The 18,021-nt window shown below is 36.4% G+C and overlaps 1 protein-coding gene across 5 annotated transcripts in view; it reads right to left on the bottom strand.

Moving 5' to 3' along the window:
- Positions 1-18,021, bottom strand: part of TAPT1 (transmembrane anterior posterior transformation 1) — a 51,130-nt gene that overhangs the window by 7,764 nt on the left and 25,345 nt on the right. For all 5 annotated transcript variants that reach the window (XM_069014381.1, XM_069014378.1, XM_069014382.1 and 2 more), the window contains 8 exons: positions 16,374-16,509; positions 15,468-15,565; positions 15,230-15,299; positions 6,015-6,095; positions 5,046-5,155; positions 3,373-3,432; positions 1,913-1,981; positions 576-652 (listed from right to left, as the gene is read on the bottom strand). In XM_069014381.1, the coding sequence (XP_068870482.1) occupies positions 576-652; positions 1,913-1,981; positions 3,373-3,432; positions 5,046-5,155; positions 6,015-6,095; positions 15,230-15,299; positions 15,468-15,565; positions 16,374-16,509 (701 nt within the window). The remainder of the gene's footprint in view (positions 1-575; positions 653-1,912; positions 1,982-3,372; positions 3,433-5,045; positions 5,156-6,014; positions 6,096-15,229; positions 15,300-15,467; positions 15,566-16,373; positions 16,510-18,021) is intronic.

The raw sequence follows: 18,021 nt of genomic DNA, 5'->3' as shown, positions 1-18,021 counted from the left end.
ACTGAAGGGATACTTGCACATCACTGGTTATGGAAAACAAATTGCCATAGAACATTATATTTCTTAACTAAGATCACTTACTAACCACACCCTTTCCAGGAAAGGTGAGCCTTGCATTTACTTTTTTTTTAACAGCACTTTCCTAAAGCAAAGTAAACTTTGCATTTAACTACCTGAGAGAAAAATTCATGATCTGCTCAGAGCACTTCAGCTGCTTATTTTTGTTGGCTTATTGACTCTTTTGGTCTTTTTACAGAAAACTTAATACCTTAGAATTCAATTTCCCTTTTTACACAGAAGTATATGGTGCTTGTCTCTCAGATTCTGTCTTTTTGCAATGAGTTATTTCCATTACTGAAGTTACTTATTGAGGGCTATATTCCCCCAATATAGTCACAGTATTTAGGGACAAATCTGCACTCTCAATTTCAGATTATGAGCATAAGGGTTTTACATTTATGTTCTTCTGAATATAAACTGTGTTCATACTTATATCTGGAAGTATCAACAGAAACTTCTTTCACGTATGTAATCAAATAATGGTGAATACTTTTCAGTTGCATGGATTTACTTACCCACAGTAGAACAGCACAACGCAAACATAAGCTAAGACTCCTTGTACTTTTATTGAGCTTGTTACGACTCTGATGAGCTGTTTTAAGAATGAAAGTTAAAACTTAGCACACAATTATTAACAGAACATTGTAACAAGACATTTCTTATTTGGTAAATTCAAGAAAAAGTAGAAACATTTACATTAACAGAAATTTAGTCTAATATTCCCCTTGGTAGTACTAACTACTCCAGATTTTGATTTGAACAAATATTATACTAGCACTTAGTTGCAACTCTGCCAAAACCAGAGTCTGACAATGTTTCCTTAACACTGACTTTCAAGTAAAATAAGAAGTGGAAAAAGCTTCCAAAACTCAAGGGCTAGAAGGAGAGTTAACAAATTTTGAGGAAAATGTCAAGAGATACAACACAAAACAGAATCAGTGTTATACACTATGCTAATCTTATGATCACAAAATTTTTTTGTGGACAAGGCATAATACTCCCAAGTTTCACTAACAAATGGATCCTGAAATTTCAGTTTTACTTCACTAGTTTACGCCAATGCTGTGAATAGTATTTTTCCCCATCTTTATGGGAGAACATTACATTTAAGTTAATTCACATTGATATTCTTCCAGGAAAATTGTGAATTAGCCTATTTGCTGACAAAGCAAGTACAGATTCCCAGCATTATGATAACTACTGCTTGTCTGCTCATGTGTACGGGGAAAGTCAGAGCAGCTATTTAGAGAAAACATTCTGCATTAGTTAATTCAGGACAGCATCTGGACACAGTTCCATTAATTAATTAATTCATTTTATAGCAGCATCTATGTGTAACAAAGTCAACTATTTCAGAGTGATGTACTCAACAACAGCTCAGGAGCTCGTGCCCCATATAAAAGAATACTGAGTCACTAAGCGTGCCATTACAGGGACAGCCACAAGGACTCATATGAAAAACCTAAATAAACTGCTACACTACTGCTAACCTTCTGGCAACCAGCTGCTTTGACTATTCCAAATGAATGAATAGGATAACTGCCAAAAGGAATATGTTTAGTAAACACAGATGTAGTTTAATTCCACTGGTACAATTCAAGTTGTTACAAATTCTACAAAATTAATATATATTCAATTTTTTATGAAAGGCTGAGAAACAGTAATGCATTTGTGAAGTCACAAGTAGTATGTGATATAGGTTATACTGAGTGCTAGCTCAACCTTTCAGCATCATTTCAGTTACTTCAGATGATAATTTCACCCTCAAAACATCCAGCCAGCTATCTCAGAGGGACACATTCTCAAAGTGAGATCTTATTGACAGAAAACTGATAGGAAAGATACAACTTACTAAAACAGCCAGTGGAAGAGGAATGAAACCCATTCTTCTGGAAACTGAATCACTATAATCTGTATATGCCTAGAAGAAGAAGAGGAAGAAGAATGAACTACTTATGCAAAGAAATGAGCTTATTTTAGCTTGGCACACCCTCCAGATAAGAATAAAGCTCTGTTAACAAACACTGTACTGGTATGAAGTGTACCTATTCATATTTTGGAATTCAAATGAAGATAGCTGCACTCTCAGACAAAAATGTAATACTACCATGACCAGTAAGATTAGCTTCAGTGCTCTAAATCAAGAGCAACTGGAGTATAATAAAAATCTCTAAATCGAGAGCAATTAGGACACTGAATCCAAAGGCACTATGATATTTCGTCTGTACATTATTACCAGCTTAGAGACCTTTTTGTATTAATTTGACTGATCCTCAAATACTCTACAGAAAAAACTGTTACAGGGATGAAAGAACAATTACCCACCATACTAGCAATTTTAAATCATTCTACAAACATCTACAATTAGCCTTAAGGTAACTGTGTTAAAATTATTTTGAGAATGTTTTTACATTTGAACTCAAAACACAACTACTTTGCATGACAGTTTGTCTGCCAAATTGAAGACCACACCAAAGTTAGTACCTAAATGATGCTACTTTATTTCCCACAGAGGATCCTTAGGAAAAGTAATGGAGTTTTCAAAACTAATAAACTGGGGTTTTTATTATTAAGAAATTATTATTAATTATTTGTAAGTGAAGGTGTCTAGCTTCTTTATGAGGTTTAACTACTGCATTCTTCACAACAGCCAAAGAAACACACCCAAGAAAACTACAGAAATCATTGTAATAAAGTTCATTTAATAGTTCAAGCACACATCTAAAGTACTGATGAGTGGAATGCTAACAAGCAAACCCTAATGAGTCCTCATCCATGAAAGGTGTGCTGTAAACAGCTTTCCAAAAAATGGTAGTAATTAAAAACACAAGTGGTCTGTGTGTTCTATAAATACCTATGCCATGACAGTAACATGCATAGTGCAAACATCATCTATACATCTGTGCACTCTGTTTGTAAAGAAATATAAATTCCTAATGAATACTATGTTTTAAGCCAACACAGTTAAAATACCATGAAAAGAACAGTAATCTATAATTACCTTGTTAAACTTACTAACTTCCCATGTATCTCAAAAATGTTACAACTATTCCCTTACTGTAAAGGTATTTGGAAGAGACTTCTCAGCAGTATATTAAATAAAGCTCAAACTGACCTGAACAACTGGATCAAAAATAATATAAATCACAAAGACATATTTCTGTTCTCTCTTAGTAAAGGAAGCAGAGTAGAGTTTCAGCACTGCAGGAGTGTAAAACCACTGTATGTATTTCTTTAAGTGTTTGTGCCAATATTCCCCCATAACAATTGTGTTAGTTAATACAGGAAAGTGCATTTCATTTTCAGGCTTACATTTTTCTGTCGACTGCTAACAAGGTCAAATGCAAGACTGGCTCTGTATTCACTGTAGACCTGGAAAAAATCCAGCACATCAGATGTGTGATTAATTTGTTATCACACTTTATAAAAGCAACATTTTATTATATTCATAAAATATTTCCATAAAATATTATAAACTTATGCATTTTCTGAAAGAGTCAAAGCCAGTTTTTCTGAGGTCTAACTGCACTTTTCAAGAGATGAGCCTCTATTTCTGCAATAAAGTAATTTGCATATATGTACAACAAACAAACAACACTATGCTATGTTTTAGGAATTGAATGTGAATTATTAAGTTACTGAATTTCAGGATCATCAGAAACACAAAATAACAGAAATCACATTAATCACATTTAGTTTTTTCCCCCACAGTTCATAACTGGTTTTAAGTTACATGAAAGCTAGCCCTGGGATCAAACCAAACAAATGAGGGAGCTTTCTTATATACTAAGCAACTGATCCTATGAAAAAAGCAAATTGCATTTGAACATGAATATCAAGTTTTTCCTTCTCTTTAAAACAGTTCAGCATATTAAGAAAGAAAAGCATCTGTTTTAAGGATAAGTGACAGGACAACCTGCTCTGCAGGTGTTAAAAATCCTGGGAAAACTCTGACATAGCAACCATAAATCTTTAGAACTTCTTCATACACAAACCCCATAAAGTTTATTAAATAAACCTTGCAAAATTGTCAGTCACTACCTCCATCCTCCAGCTGTTTCAGCACTCTGAAGCATGCTACATTTTTGGCTACCATGACTTCATTACTGCTCTTTTCCACACTCTCTATGCAAAAGTAGGGCATGCATAAATGCCTCTGGCATAAGGGAGCTTATTAAGTGCATCTATTACACTTGTTTCTACACCACACAATGTAGTTACTTTAGAGATGCTGAAAAGGACAGCACTTCACAAGTTCTGATCTCATTTCCTGAAAAGTGGTTTTAATAGTGAAAAGACACTAACTTGTATCTTCACAAATTTATCAAGTGTGTTTGAATTCACACAGTGTGGAACACAAATGGCTGCAACACACAAGAAGCAACCTCATCTACTGCTTTAATAAAGAAGGACTGGATAATATATGCGGCCCAAGAAATTTCAGGAGTGGAAACTAACATAACCTACTTCATATTAGTGCTCCAGGGACAGTGGGAAAAAACTTATCTCTGATTTCAGATTCCACTCTTAACACATTTGCAGGAATAGAGTTAAAGCAGCCTAACAAGATCTGTTTTTCCAAAAGCCTGAACTTTAACCTACATCCATTTTGTTAGGAAAGGGTACAAGCTCTGTCTTGACTGCAAAACAAGTAACCTTCTGTCAATTTAACAAATGATCACTTCACAAAATGATCTGCCAGCAATGTGAATTTTAGCTATTCCAATAAGCTGTTATACAACACTTGCAATAATTTATGGATCTGGAACTACTAATTTAGAAGCAGGTGTTAGTTCCACATTAAAAAGATCCTCAGAAGTACACTGTATCAGGAAATTAGCAAGCTTTCCCAAGTGATATCATATATATGAAAACAACAATTTTTACGTTTTCTGAACTGGAATAAATTTTAGTATTTAATAAAAATATTAGCAAAATTAAATACAATTTAAAATAGCACCCAGCATTCCAAACAGGATACCTACATCTGCCGTGATGTCATTGAATTTTGTTATAAAGGCGTGTTTCACAATATCCACTGCAATTTCTGAAGCAACCACCATGCAAACATCCGGAAATAACACCCAAAGATGATCTGAAGGTTGTGAAGAAAAAAGTTAGGCCATTTAATTTAATGCCAGTATACAAAAAAATTGTAACACTTCTGTTCAACAGTGAAAAATCCTCACGAGTCTGAAGAATCTGTAAGTTTACATCATCACTGAGCATACAAGTGTGTTAGTTTTTCCATCACTGTCCTAAAAATTTATCAGTTCTGTACAATCACACCACAGTTGGGATCAAGTTCTTAACTCTTCACTTTGTAAACCTTTACCTCTGGTAGGAAGGCACCTGTTGTAAGTACTAGATACTAAGTGTTCAGGATGTGTAAGACATAGACAAAGCATCTGCAGTTTTAGATGCTTAAGGTAAAATTTAGGCAGTGGTAAGATTCAGGCAAAATACATCACACAGATCAGGGATCAAAATTATTAAAACAATGTTTTAATAAAATTGGTATTTTACACAGTATTTATTAAACATGTCATTAAAATCTTAACATATAATCAATATTAGATTAAGAATTGTATTTTTAACATAATCTTTATCACATTTCAATCTCTCTAGCCTCCCAAAGTAATATTTTCTAGGGGATCCTTCATTCACAGTGTACTTCAAGGAAAAGAAAGGGCTGGGAAGAACACTGCTTGAAATTCCAGACACTGCTTGAAATATAACTATACATGTTTATAGCATAACAATATGTATTTCTAGCAGAAAGGACACAGCCATTCTTAAAAGAATACCAGAAATAGAAAAATGAGAATCTAAGGTATTTGACAAAATTAAGATTTGTTAATTAAATATCTTGATTACCCTTATCTTTCAGATTGAGGGAAGAAGCAAGAGATACAGCTCTTAATAGCACAGGAACTTTCCTTTAGTTTACTCACCTGGATTCCATGAGAACTGTTCCATATTTCTTAGACATACAATTAGTAGCAGCACATAATTGGTGAACCTCTCCTTTATATCTGGATTAAAAAAACCAAAACCTGTCAACTCCAAAGAAACATTTACTTGCATACACAGGTATCTACTCATTCTGAGGTTCTATCATTTATTAATTCTTGGATTAGGTAACATTTTCCACAAACTATTTAACTGGATTTAAGGGGTGGAGGAAATGCTGGGAACCCACCATGGACTGGATTTCTGCAGTAGGTTGTGACCTGGTCTGACTGGTGCTGCCTCAGCTTGGGGTTCCCAGCAGCAGAAGGGACTTAAGTTGTGACTTACTATCACCTCTGCTAATACATTAATAAAATAATCATCCTTCTTGATAAAGTCTGTGCATTCCTTCTGTGAGTCAAAAAGAACCAACCCCTTCTGTTACTGAAATGTAGAGTATATACCTATCTGTCCTTTGAAGCTATTAGCAAGGTAAATTTCATTTTCTACAGATCATGGATATCCAAATTGCTGTCTACTGGATTCAGTAGAAGGAAGAAAAAATGTTTGAAGACAACTGTTACACCTTAGCTAGAAGGTTCCTACCAGTCATTCACACTGCCTCCTTAAAAGGGAACAGCAGGATGTGTCAGCACAGTTATCAAAACTGTAAGCACTGTAACACAAAAGCAGTCTGATCGGGGACAAAGTCCTGTGACTTGCCTCCCAGACAAGGCAGTCATTTTTTCTACTTTGGTGTCCTGTCTCCAGGAATGATACATACAGCTTGCTTCAGGAAGCATCACATTTTTTAGCTTATTAAAAAAAACCTTCCTGAAACTGTATTATTGAAAAACAGGGTAAAGCCTAAAAGATAATGTCATCACAATTTAGGAAGTCCAAAGAAGTCTTTTTAGAAGATAGGGCTATTAAGAAAATCTGTGAAGACACAGTTTTTCCTTGTTACACCTGTCAGTAACCACAAAAATAATTTCTTTGTGGGCCCTCCAAATCCAAAGGATTCATTTTCTTAAACAGCTCCAATATTGTGTGGGATTCTACCTACCTGGTTTTGGGAAACAAGAAATAGAAATGTTCAGAAGTACACACAAGGATTAAGCAGGCCAAAATAATATTTGACTTTGTGTCAACAGTTTCCATCATCTCTGACTGACTACAGGCCAACAACAAGGCTTGTGACTGCAGTTACTACAGTATTATATCTGTCATTTTAGAATAGCAGTTTGGAAATACTGGCAAGTCTGACAAAATGGAGCAAAAAAAAAAAAAGAAGAAATCCTCCAGGAGAAGGAAAGAAAAAGCACACAGGATTCAAGAAGAATGAGATTTCATGCACAATATAAAAAGGCACATCTTGGGCTACATAAATTCATCTGTCAGTATGGGCTGGGGATGGCACAGAGGAAGCACAAGCTTTCAAAACAGAACAAATGGCATATATATTGGGGGGGGGGGAGAAAAAGGAAATCTTTTAGTACAATAAATTTAAAGCAGAAAAAAGAACATAAGTAAAACCTAACCATAATTTCTTGATTTCCTGCTAATAACACTCCAACAAGTGAAGTACATCCTTCTATGCTTCTGAATTCACAAAATACTGCCCAAATGACCAGAACACAGTATTGTCTGAAAATACAAGATATTACTTGACGCTGTCAGAAATGAATGAAAATGCAGTAAAGCACTCAATGATTTATATTCTTTATCATGCCCATTAGAGACTTGGAAATAATCACTGAGTTTTCAGACTTTTGCCTAGAATTTCAAAATGGTTTTATCTTCTATTTCCCACATCACATACTTCCACACTGCTATGATACATCATTGGTCAGCAATGCAGAAAAAACACAGATCTCATCTTCAGTTCTTCAGGCCCCAGGGAGGCCTGTACAGATAGATATTTTCAAGTGGGAAGTAAGGACCTTAATTCAGGCCTAATATTAAAGCATGTCTCAAGCTAATCCTCCAAACATTTATTACCTGCTTGGTATATGTTAGCTCACCAGTTGACAGGATTAAATTGGGAAGGCACATTTTGGGCTTTAAATTTCCTCTTAAAATGCTGTAATAATACCAATTTTTCTTCCACTAATTTCTGAGACTGGGTGACAGGCTGAAACCTGTTTTTCCCCTCTGCTTATTTTCCCTGTTCTCAGTGGCCTCCCTTCTAATCTGTTATCTCTGCTGCCACAGCTGTTCAAGGCTGTTAGGAGTGAGAGGAGTAACTGTGGCTGCTGCTCTTCATCCTCATCCCTCTCATCAACTGTCAGAGATGCAAGCAAGGGAGACAGGGTACTTTACAGGAGCTTCAACAGTAAACTCAATGCAAAAATTCGTTTCATTTCTCACCCTCATGGACAAGGATAAAAAATGGCTTCAGGATATCCAAAACAACCACTGGTAATCAGTCCTAAATACGAATTAAAATTTCAGAATACAAAATATGTACCTATAATGTTTCATCATTTATTACAAACTTATCTGATGTTGTATATGTACATTTGATTTTTTTAAACTGGTGAGGGGAGTTTCCTGTACCATGCCACTTCTTAGATGATGTGGTGAGCTACAGAACAAGCAAAGCTACATCCCTGGATTCACACTTGCTTCATGCTCTTAAGAACAACAAAGGGAAAGTATATCACTGTATTTGGGAATTTGGCAGAACAGTTTTGACAAACCACCAGTGTTAGTGTTCAGTTGCAGAGAGCACAGGTACTAGTAGCAGGAGGAAATCAGTCTAATCTGCTTCAGCATAACAAAGTGGAAAGAAAGTGATCTCTTTTCTTTCTCCACTGTGACAATCCTTAATAACATTGATATAAGCCATTTCAACTCAGTTTTACGTGTATTCCACCAAGTACAGATGATAAGCACATCACTGTTTTTCTGTTAGGATACAGTATAGCTTCAATAACCCTTGCCATTATAAGACAGGTTTAAATGAGAGCCAAAATGACAGACCAATGACATTTTACATGGTCTTCAGCTACCTCCACAAGCACGTGATTAAGAAGCTTACTTTCTCAGTGTTTATGATCTTAAGTGTTAAAAACCTGGCGTGTAGCACTAATTCAGATATATTTATTCCCTTGACCAGTCTCTTGTCAGCACATACCATGCATAGTGCTCATGACATATTGTGCATGAAGTCTGGATAGACATCAGTGACAGGTGCTACCCCTCAGGGGTCCATACTGGGACCAGTGTTATTTGATATCATCATTAATGACATAGATGAAGGAATTGAGTGCACCCTCAGCAAATTTGCAGATGACTGAGTGCTGAGGCTGCCACACCAGAAGGGTGACATGTCATCCAGAAGGATCTGGACAAGCTCAAGAAGCAGACCCATGGGAAGCTCAAGAGGTGTAATAAGACCAAGTACAAGGTGCTTCACCTGCGTTGGGGCAGCCCCAGGTATCCACACAGGCTGGGGATGAACAGATCAAAAGCAGCCCTGTTGAGAAGGACTTGGGGATTCAGCGCGATGAGAGGCTGGGCGTGAGCCGGCAATGTGCGCTCACAGCCCAGAGGGCCAAACGTGTCCTGGGCTGCATCCAGCGCACTGTGGGCACCAGGGCGAGGGAGCGCATCCTGCCGCTCTGCTCCACTCTGCTGAGACCCCACCCGCAGAGCTGCATCCAGCTCTGGGCTCCCAGCCCAGGAAGGACAGGGACCTGCCGGGGTGAGCCCGGAGGAGGCCACCAAGATGATCAGAAGGATGGAACACCTTTCTTATAAGAAAAGGCTGAGAGAATTAGGATGACCTAATCGTCGACTTCCAGTACCGAAGGGAGCCTACAGAAAAGATGGAGAGGGGCTTTTTACAAGGGCATGCAGTAACAGGATAAGGGGGACAAGCTTCGAACAGGACAGGACAAGCTTCAAACTGAAAGAGAGTAGGTTTAGATTAGATATTAGGAAAAAATTCTTTACTGTGAGGGAGGTTGCCCAGAGAAGCTGTGGATGCCCCATCCCTGGAAGTGTTCAAGGCCAGGCTGGATAGGGATCTGAGCAACCTGGTCTAGCGAAAGGTCACTTCTGGCCACGGCAGAAGTGTTGGAACTGTAGATGAGTTTTCAGATCCTTTCCAACCCAGGCCATCCTATGACTGATACACTGCATTCTCATGCCACGCTGAAGCTGCACTTGTACCAGGGCTGGCCCTGAAGCCTGCCACACATCGTAGTACATACTGCCCATACACAGTTCAATTATTTTGAAAGATGACACTGTATTTGCTTGTGCCTCTATGCATCCTCTAGTGGTGCAAGTAACTAGATGTGATTACATCTTTTCAACTGCCTTTAAAGTATGTATTTCAGTATTTTGAGAAGGGGAAAGGAAGAATCAGACATTCTAAGACCTAGTACATCAGATCTTAGTGGTCACATGTCAAAAAATAACCACAATACACCCTTTTCCATTAAGGTAAGTCACGTGTGCCTATAAGGGTTGCCATATGAATAGAGGTGGTAAACATTTATTTCAAAGACATGTGATGCACATACTGCCATAAATGCAATGAAGGGAAAAAACCCAAGATATACCTTTTTTTCCCTCTAAATTGTATAAAATAAAGCCCAAAAAAGGATTGCACATAGCCAAATCAGATTTTAAATACTTTTGCCCCACTTACATGAACTCTGCCATTTTAATAGAATTCTATCCCCATATTAATAACACATTCTGCCCTTCCATAAATCCTCCTGAAAAATAGCAACACATACCCAGCAATTAATTTCCAGTGTGTCAGAGGGTATCACTGCTTTTAGAAAGCATGTAAAAGACATGAAACAAATGTTACTGGAAATAAAGATTCCTGTCACAGCACTGCATCTAGTATGGGCTAATGTAATTAATTAGCCAATATCTCAAACAACCAATTACTGAACCCTGAAGATCTTAGGTACTTTGCAGTGGTAACTAAAAGAGGCAGTGAGATCACAGGAACAGATCCAGAGGTGGGGTAAATAAATAGTCTTTTAGTGCTAGCTATTTCCTTCCAGATTCCCTGACACATTATGCAGAAATCCCGAATCAGGAAAGAAAAAAAAACATTTTATCATGTTAATCCCACTGTTTATACGTTTAGATCAAAAGCTAATTATAAATCATAGCACGTAAGAAGTGAAACAAGATCTTTTAGTTTACATCTCACCAACTCCTATACAGCTGTAGTGCCAACTACGTCTTAACAACTGACCAGAGCACAAGAAAGGATCAAAGACTGAACAAGGAATCATCAAGGATGCACCAATTTTAAACACAGTCCTGCCCCTAAATCCCTCATCCTTAAAATGATTAGAATAATGGTATTAAAAAAACCTAAAGTCACATGAGAAAGCAGTTTGAATTTCAAAGACCAAAGGTAAAAATAAAGGCTATTCAATATTGTGATCACAGAGACTGATAAATTTGGAACAAAGAAGAACAGAGAAGGAAAAAAGTACAAATTATAAAGAAGAAAACTGAAGTTCGTCAAAGTTCAGAATAAGTACGTTAAATTTTTGAGACAAGAGATCTAAAAAACAAGGAAGAGTCACGCCTAACATCCAACTGAAGGAAATAACCTAATGCACTACATCTAATGTACTTCTCTGTATGAGGTAAAATTGAATTTCGTGAAAAAACTTAATTTAGACCACAGCTTGAAATTAAAATAAGACATTTAGAAGCATAAAGGAAGGCAGCATGCTGGGCTTTCAGCAATGATGAAAGAGCTTCTCTTCATAATTTGGTCCCCTTTTTCTCTAATCCTGACCCTAAAAAATTAGTTTACAGATAATTATTTCAAAAAGAGAATATACTATTTAAATTTAGGGAAATATTTCTTCCTGATACAACAAATAAAAGATTTTCTTGCCTTCTGTAGAGAAGTGTTTTCAAATGGCCACAGTGTTTGGATTGCCTGGGTGTACATAAATTTCCTTGTCAAAGTCAGGGTGACAATGCAAAAGCAGTTTTGCTGCAGCTGAAAAATCAAAGCTGCGGGAGCAGCAAGGCTGAAATCACAGACTCTGTAGCTGCAGTCTCAAGCAGCTATACAAGTCCCAAGGTCTTTGCTGACCTGCCCCTAAAATATAACAGGTTTAGTTTTATTAGGTAGCAATTAACCAATGTATGTCATGTCCTATTCAATTAATTTTTATGTAGATGATTCACAGTTATTTTAGTCTTGAAGGTTTACTGAATTGGCTGTTGAAGCAGAATTTTAAACAGCCATACCAAGGTGAGAAGGATCACTGACTCCACCGACACTAAGTCCAGAAATGTAAACACTGGGAAAAACAGTACAGCCACACATCAGCTTGCTATCCACCAACTGGTGCTGAGCACGATGCCAAGTGAAAATGATTTCACAATTTCCAGATCTAAACTGGTAGTTTGGTGGCTCTTCCTATCCTGATGTCTTCCTACATAAAAGCTTGAGCCAGGCAGGGCTCAGCAAGGTATTCCAACATGTCTTAGAAAGTACAGCCTGGACAGTTCATTTCTGTTTTCACACACAACCTGCTTTTGAATTCTAGTTGTAGTAACTTCCCTTGAACACAATATCTACTCTTGTGGTTATTGCTTATCTTTTCTCCTACATCATATTTTTCTTTTGATTAACTTGTTAAATGAGAAGGGAGTTTCACCTGTTCATGAGAAATTCCTCAGACGCCCCTGTGAGATTAATATTATTCCCCTCAAGAATAACTATATTTAGCTACTGTGTATTAATTAGTACCTTTACATTGAATTGAAAACATGTTTGACAACAGTAATATTTTGAGCTGAGTCCCAGAAAACGTGGGGCAGGGAATCCATTCAGTGTGTCCAAGCTTAATCAGCTACTGCTGCCATCACTGCCCTACAGCCAACTGGAGACCTCAGAAAACTATTAGAAGAAGCAGAGAAAGGTGGGAAATATATGGGAGTGCTTAGATTTAGTGTTTCCTTTCAGAAGCTTAGTTCAGTCCAGGCATGCTTCAGTCCAAGCACACTGTGTTCTAGGAGACACAAGACACTCCAAAGGGTAACTGGAAGCTCAGCTGACAGGACCAGACTAGCCTCAGTTCCAGGGTAGGATAAAGTATTGGCATAGCATGCCAACACAAGATGCACCATCATTTCAGCTGCATCAAATGAAACATTTAAAGGATACCAAAGTGATCAGAATACATGAATTGAAACTATTGTTCTATCCTTATGAAGCTGTGATGCAGTAAACCTGTTCAAGTTCAAAAGAGATAGAAATTTCTGCTAAAAAACTGCCTGTTATTTATCTCTGTGAAGAAAAACACTGCTATTTATAACCATACTGAAAAGTGTTTCAGGAAAAGTTATCTGCTTGAAAGGAATAAATTAGCTTGTTTTGTGCACTCTTCTATGTATGTACTCACTGCTTCCATCCCCACACTGCCTAATGAATGGCAATACTTCTTCTACCAACTGATAAAGGGCGACCTGATACTGCTATTATGGGTCTTCAATACTAATGTCCAGCAATAAAATATTGATATCCTTTTCTTTTTATGGAGGAAATTACTAACAATTTCTAACATCAGTCCCTTCTTTATTTCAACATAAAAGAGGCCTCACCTTTAGGTAGGAGAGCTAGATCCATAGCTGTAACTATTTCCTGCATTAATAAGAAACCTTATCTAGGTTTTCTGTCAATACTTAAGTAAATTTCACTTTTAGCATTCTCACTGTAAAGTTAAATACCTCTGATTTAAAAAATATAAGTAATTAAATCTTGGAACCAAAAATAATACTATTATCACAGAATAAACAGATTATCAACATAGCCAGGAAGATCTTTTTGGTGGGGTTTACCAGCATCTATGAGGTAGCTTAAAATTTCGTTCTATGATTTTCTGTGATATATTTAAGGTTTTATGTAAATAGCCTTTCATCCAAAGAACTACAAAACATTTGCATGTAATATTGCAGTTTGCAGATGAATTAAGACAAAAGTCACATCAATATTCAGAACTCAAAACCTGATGTAAGCCTGTTGAAAATTTAACTTGTGATACAAAAATATGAATCACCTGTTTTTAAATAAGTAGCTATTTTTTTTTAACCTATTGCACATTTGATTTATCTGGTTTAAAATCTATAAGCTGGAATGAAAAATATACATCCTATTTTCTTTGCTCATATGTATAAATGAAAGTGGGGAAATTCAAATCAGATATATTGAAGAAATTCTTCGCTGTGAGGGTGGTGAGGCACTGGAACAGGCTGCCCAGAGAAGCTGTGGATGCCCCATCCCTGGAATGCTCAAGGCCAGGGTGGATGGGAGCCTGAGCAACCTGGTCTAGTGGAAGGCGTTCCTGCCCATGGCAGGGGGCTGTTGGAACGAGAAGATCTTTGAGGTCGCTTCCAGCTCAGGCCATTCTAAGATTCTACAAAACTACTACAAGCAAAGAAGCTCTAGCACAACATTAAAGTGCAATCGCTCCTACTGGCTTTGAAATCACGAATTCAATAAATATTTCAAATGGCTGATATCAGTATGAGAAAGAATCTCCATCAAAGGGTACCTGAACAGCTCTTCCTCATGAGACACACTGAGTACGAGTTCCCAAAATTCATCCTAAGCAGTGATATACTTAGGAAGTGCCAGAAGCATGTTTCCTAAGTACCCTCTACTATTACCTTGAGAGCATATTAAAAAATTAGAGTAATCTCTGGTATTTCCATCACATGCCAGCTACTTTGTTACATTGTTTTTTTGTTTGGTTGGGGTTTTATTTGATTGGGATTTCTTTTTTTGCTTGTTTGTTTAGGGTTAGATGAGAGGTATTTCAAGATCCACCCTCACAGCCATGCAACAACATGCATTCTGAGATCACTGTCAATACAGCACACTATGAAGTTAACTTTTTGAAAACGGAAGACTTGATCACTTGGAAGCATGGGTATTTCAGCACAAAGCCACTAGGCTGTTTTAGCACCTCAAATAAAAACTTGCCATAAAAGGAGCAACAGTATTCCTTGAAGTGGATCTCTGTTTCATCCCACTGAACCAAACAGTAAAAGGGGTGATGAGGAATGCAAGTCAGAACACTCAAATTCATCAAGGTAAAGTAATTATAGTAAGAATAATATTAAATACATTGAATACAGTAAATACATTAATGAATTAAATCAACAGCTTCTCTTCACATTTTCTCCTGATCAGCACTGCTATACTTACCGCTATTTGACATTTGGAAAAGATTGTTCTTCTCAAACTTCTTGAAAACACTTCCTTTTATTTCGACAAACTGCAATTTTTAGAAACAGTTAATTAGTTTTTACTGATTAAAAACTGATATAAACAAATAATGTTACCAAAAATATGTTAAAATATTAATATTTAAGACATTTGATACACAAAGACAAGGGATTCTGAAACAAATTAGGGTAGCTATATAATAAAGCTACACACTTACATTATTGGACATCATGATGGTAAGCAGTGATTTGTTGTGGGAGTTGAAGGCCACATTAAGGGTTGTTGCTTGAACCATTATAAGAATAGCATGCAGGACTGCATAGCAGGGTTAAGGAAGCATATTTGAAATAATTTTTCTGCACAACAGTACTGAAGAGCATTGAACCTCAAATTTCCTATTTTGCTTTCAAAATTTAACAGGAAAGTTTCCATATCCCTGTAAACCAGACTTACAGCAAGACAATGCTTACATGTATATAATATACCCACAGTGTTTTGTAGCATGTAATAATGATGCTAATTTTTCTTGTTCTAAAAGAACCCAATGACATAAGTCATGAGAAACATCAATACAACCTGAAGAAAAAAATCTGAAGTAAAGATGCAGAATTAGCCTAAAGATTTCAGAGAAAACAGGGAAAAATTCTAAGAATTCCAAATTCATCACCAAAACTATTGGACTATGGTATCTCTTTAGATTCATCAGTTCATTGTAAGGTTACTTCACACTAAGAACATTTGCATCCCGCATTTGTATGCGTTTATCCCTTCAAGAAAATATGTTCAAGCTAGATGCATTTAACATTCCACTAAATAACAAAATCCCACTATCTTCAAATATATACTCAAATACAAAAAATACTCAAATACAAATCAGAAACAAAAAGTTTTCCATGAACTACCCAATTATGGTTTGTCATTTTACTATAGGTACACCATTCACCATTCTGAAAGGATTTTTTTTTTAAAGCAGGTGCTACTGGCAGTCTTACTTTTCAAGTAAAGGAACACTGATTTAGGAATACTATCAATTTTTCAAATGTATTAAAGTAAAATAATGCAGAGCAATTACTCAGTAATTTAGCTTAGGAAAATTTTGTGATTTATCAAAGAAAAAGGATACAGACATATAGCACTGCCATGAAGAAGTGAGGAATCACACCTATGTGAGCTCTTTTTCTTTCCTTAGGTTCTGTAGCTGTCCAATAAAGAGCATCCAAAATATCTTGTCCAAATGAAGAAATCAGACGATCAGCCACCTAAACAAGAACAACTTTACTGCCTTTTACTGCCTACCTTTCTCTCCAACACTTGAGTATGCCCAGTTCAAGAACAATTCAATCTAAAAGTACAGCTCAATCTAAAAAAAGTTTCACATATCTATCACTTTTGATCTCTTACTTATTCCATTTTCACTCTGGATTTCACAGCAACCCTGTTCCTTTTGTATATTCAGCAGTTTACTTTCCCTTTCAAACTTACTATTCCCTTTGCAACAGTATTTGTAATAAATAATCATAATATTGTTATCTTAGATACTTTCTTGAAAGATATTCAAGTACAGTTCAAACCTCAGACTTTGATAGGAGTATGTATCTTGTGTTAAACTATCTTATATGTTTTTCCCCATCCCTCTGGGTTTAATAGGAAAAAAACCCCAACAATGAAAAGCGAATTCCAGATGACAGGTAACATTTGCTTACAGGCACAAAAAAGACTGAATTAGACTTGGCTTGACTGCTTTCTATATACTGAAGTATATACTTAATGCAAATGTCCGCATAAAGCAGAATTCAAAACTAAAAGTACTATAACACAAAAACAAGCGATTAAGAGGGACTTGAAAGTCTGCCAAAAAGGGAAAATATGTTGAAAAAACAACAGACACCTGAAGCGTAATCCAAAGAATATATGCACAAATAGAAAAAAGACCCTCTGGCAGTAATTCTAAATATAGAAAACATATGGACAGCATTTTGAACTTGTAATTTAATACCACAGCAAGAAAGGTCACAGGGAGTTCCACCAGTTCCCAACATTTCATCAGCAGCAAACATATAAAACTAAAAATCATTACACGGAAGAATGTTTTTTCTGCCTATACACTGCATTTCAGTCATTTTAAAACCAAGATGCACAGGGCAACAAAACCAGAACTTCAAAAATTAAGCTTGGTACATGTCTGGCTTAAAAAACCAGCTATCTCTCACTGCTCACTAATTCAAACAAACGGAAACAGTTATAGATGAAAAACTGATTATCTCTACTTAAGAAAGGCAAGTAGTTTTTCTCTTAGTGTCTACCTGTAAAACAACAATTTTGGAAATGTTAAATCAACATGTAGCAGCAATGCAGAACCAGGCGCACAATATACCTGCAAATACTGATCCTGCTAAATAGAAAGTAAGTTCCTGGGACAACACAAATAAACCTAGACTTAGGATCATTTCCTGACTTTTTAAACTAAGTGTTCTCAAGGTAAAGATACTGAAGTGAGAGAAGTCATATTTATTCAAGACACTACTACTGAATGAAGTTTCCTAAAATATTAAAATTGAATTAAAACGAAATTTTACAGGATGCCTCAAGTAAATATACAATGTGCTGCACTCTAAGAATCACCTGTGAAATAAAATGAACAAAACCATGAGCTGATGAATTATCATAAATCTGAATCCCAACCCCATCAGTTTGAGAGATATTTACAGTGGCACTGTTTTCGGCTTTTAGATTTTGTAAATTGAGATTGTCTGCATTATTTGCTTCCTGCT

This window comes from Aphelocoma coerulescens, chromosome 4 (genome assembly GCF_041296385.1).
Source record: "Aphelocoma coerulescens isolate FSJ_1873_10779 chromosome 4, UR_Acoe_1.0, whole genome shotgun sequence".
NCBI lineage: Eukaryota > Metazoa > Chordata > Aves > Passeriformes > Corvidae > Aphelocoma > Aphelocoma coerulescens.
Note: the sequence above shows the minus strand (reverse complement) of the source record. Positions and strands in the feature narration are given on the sequence as shown.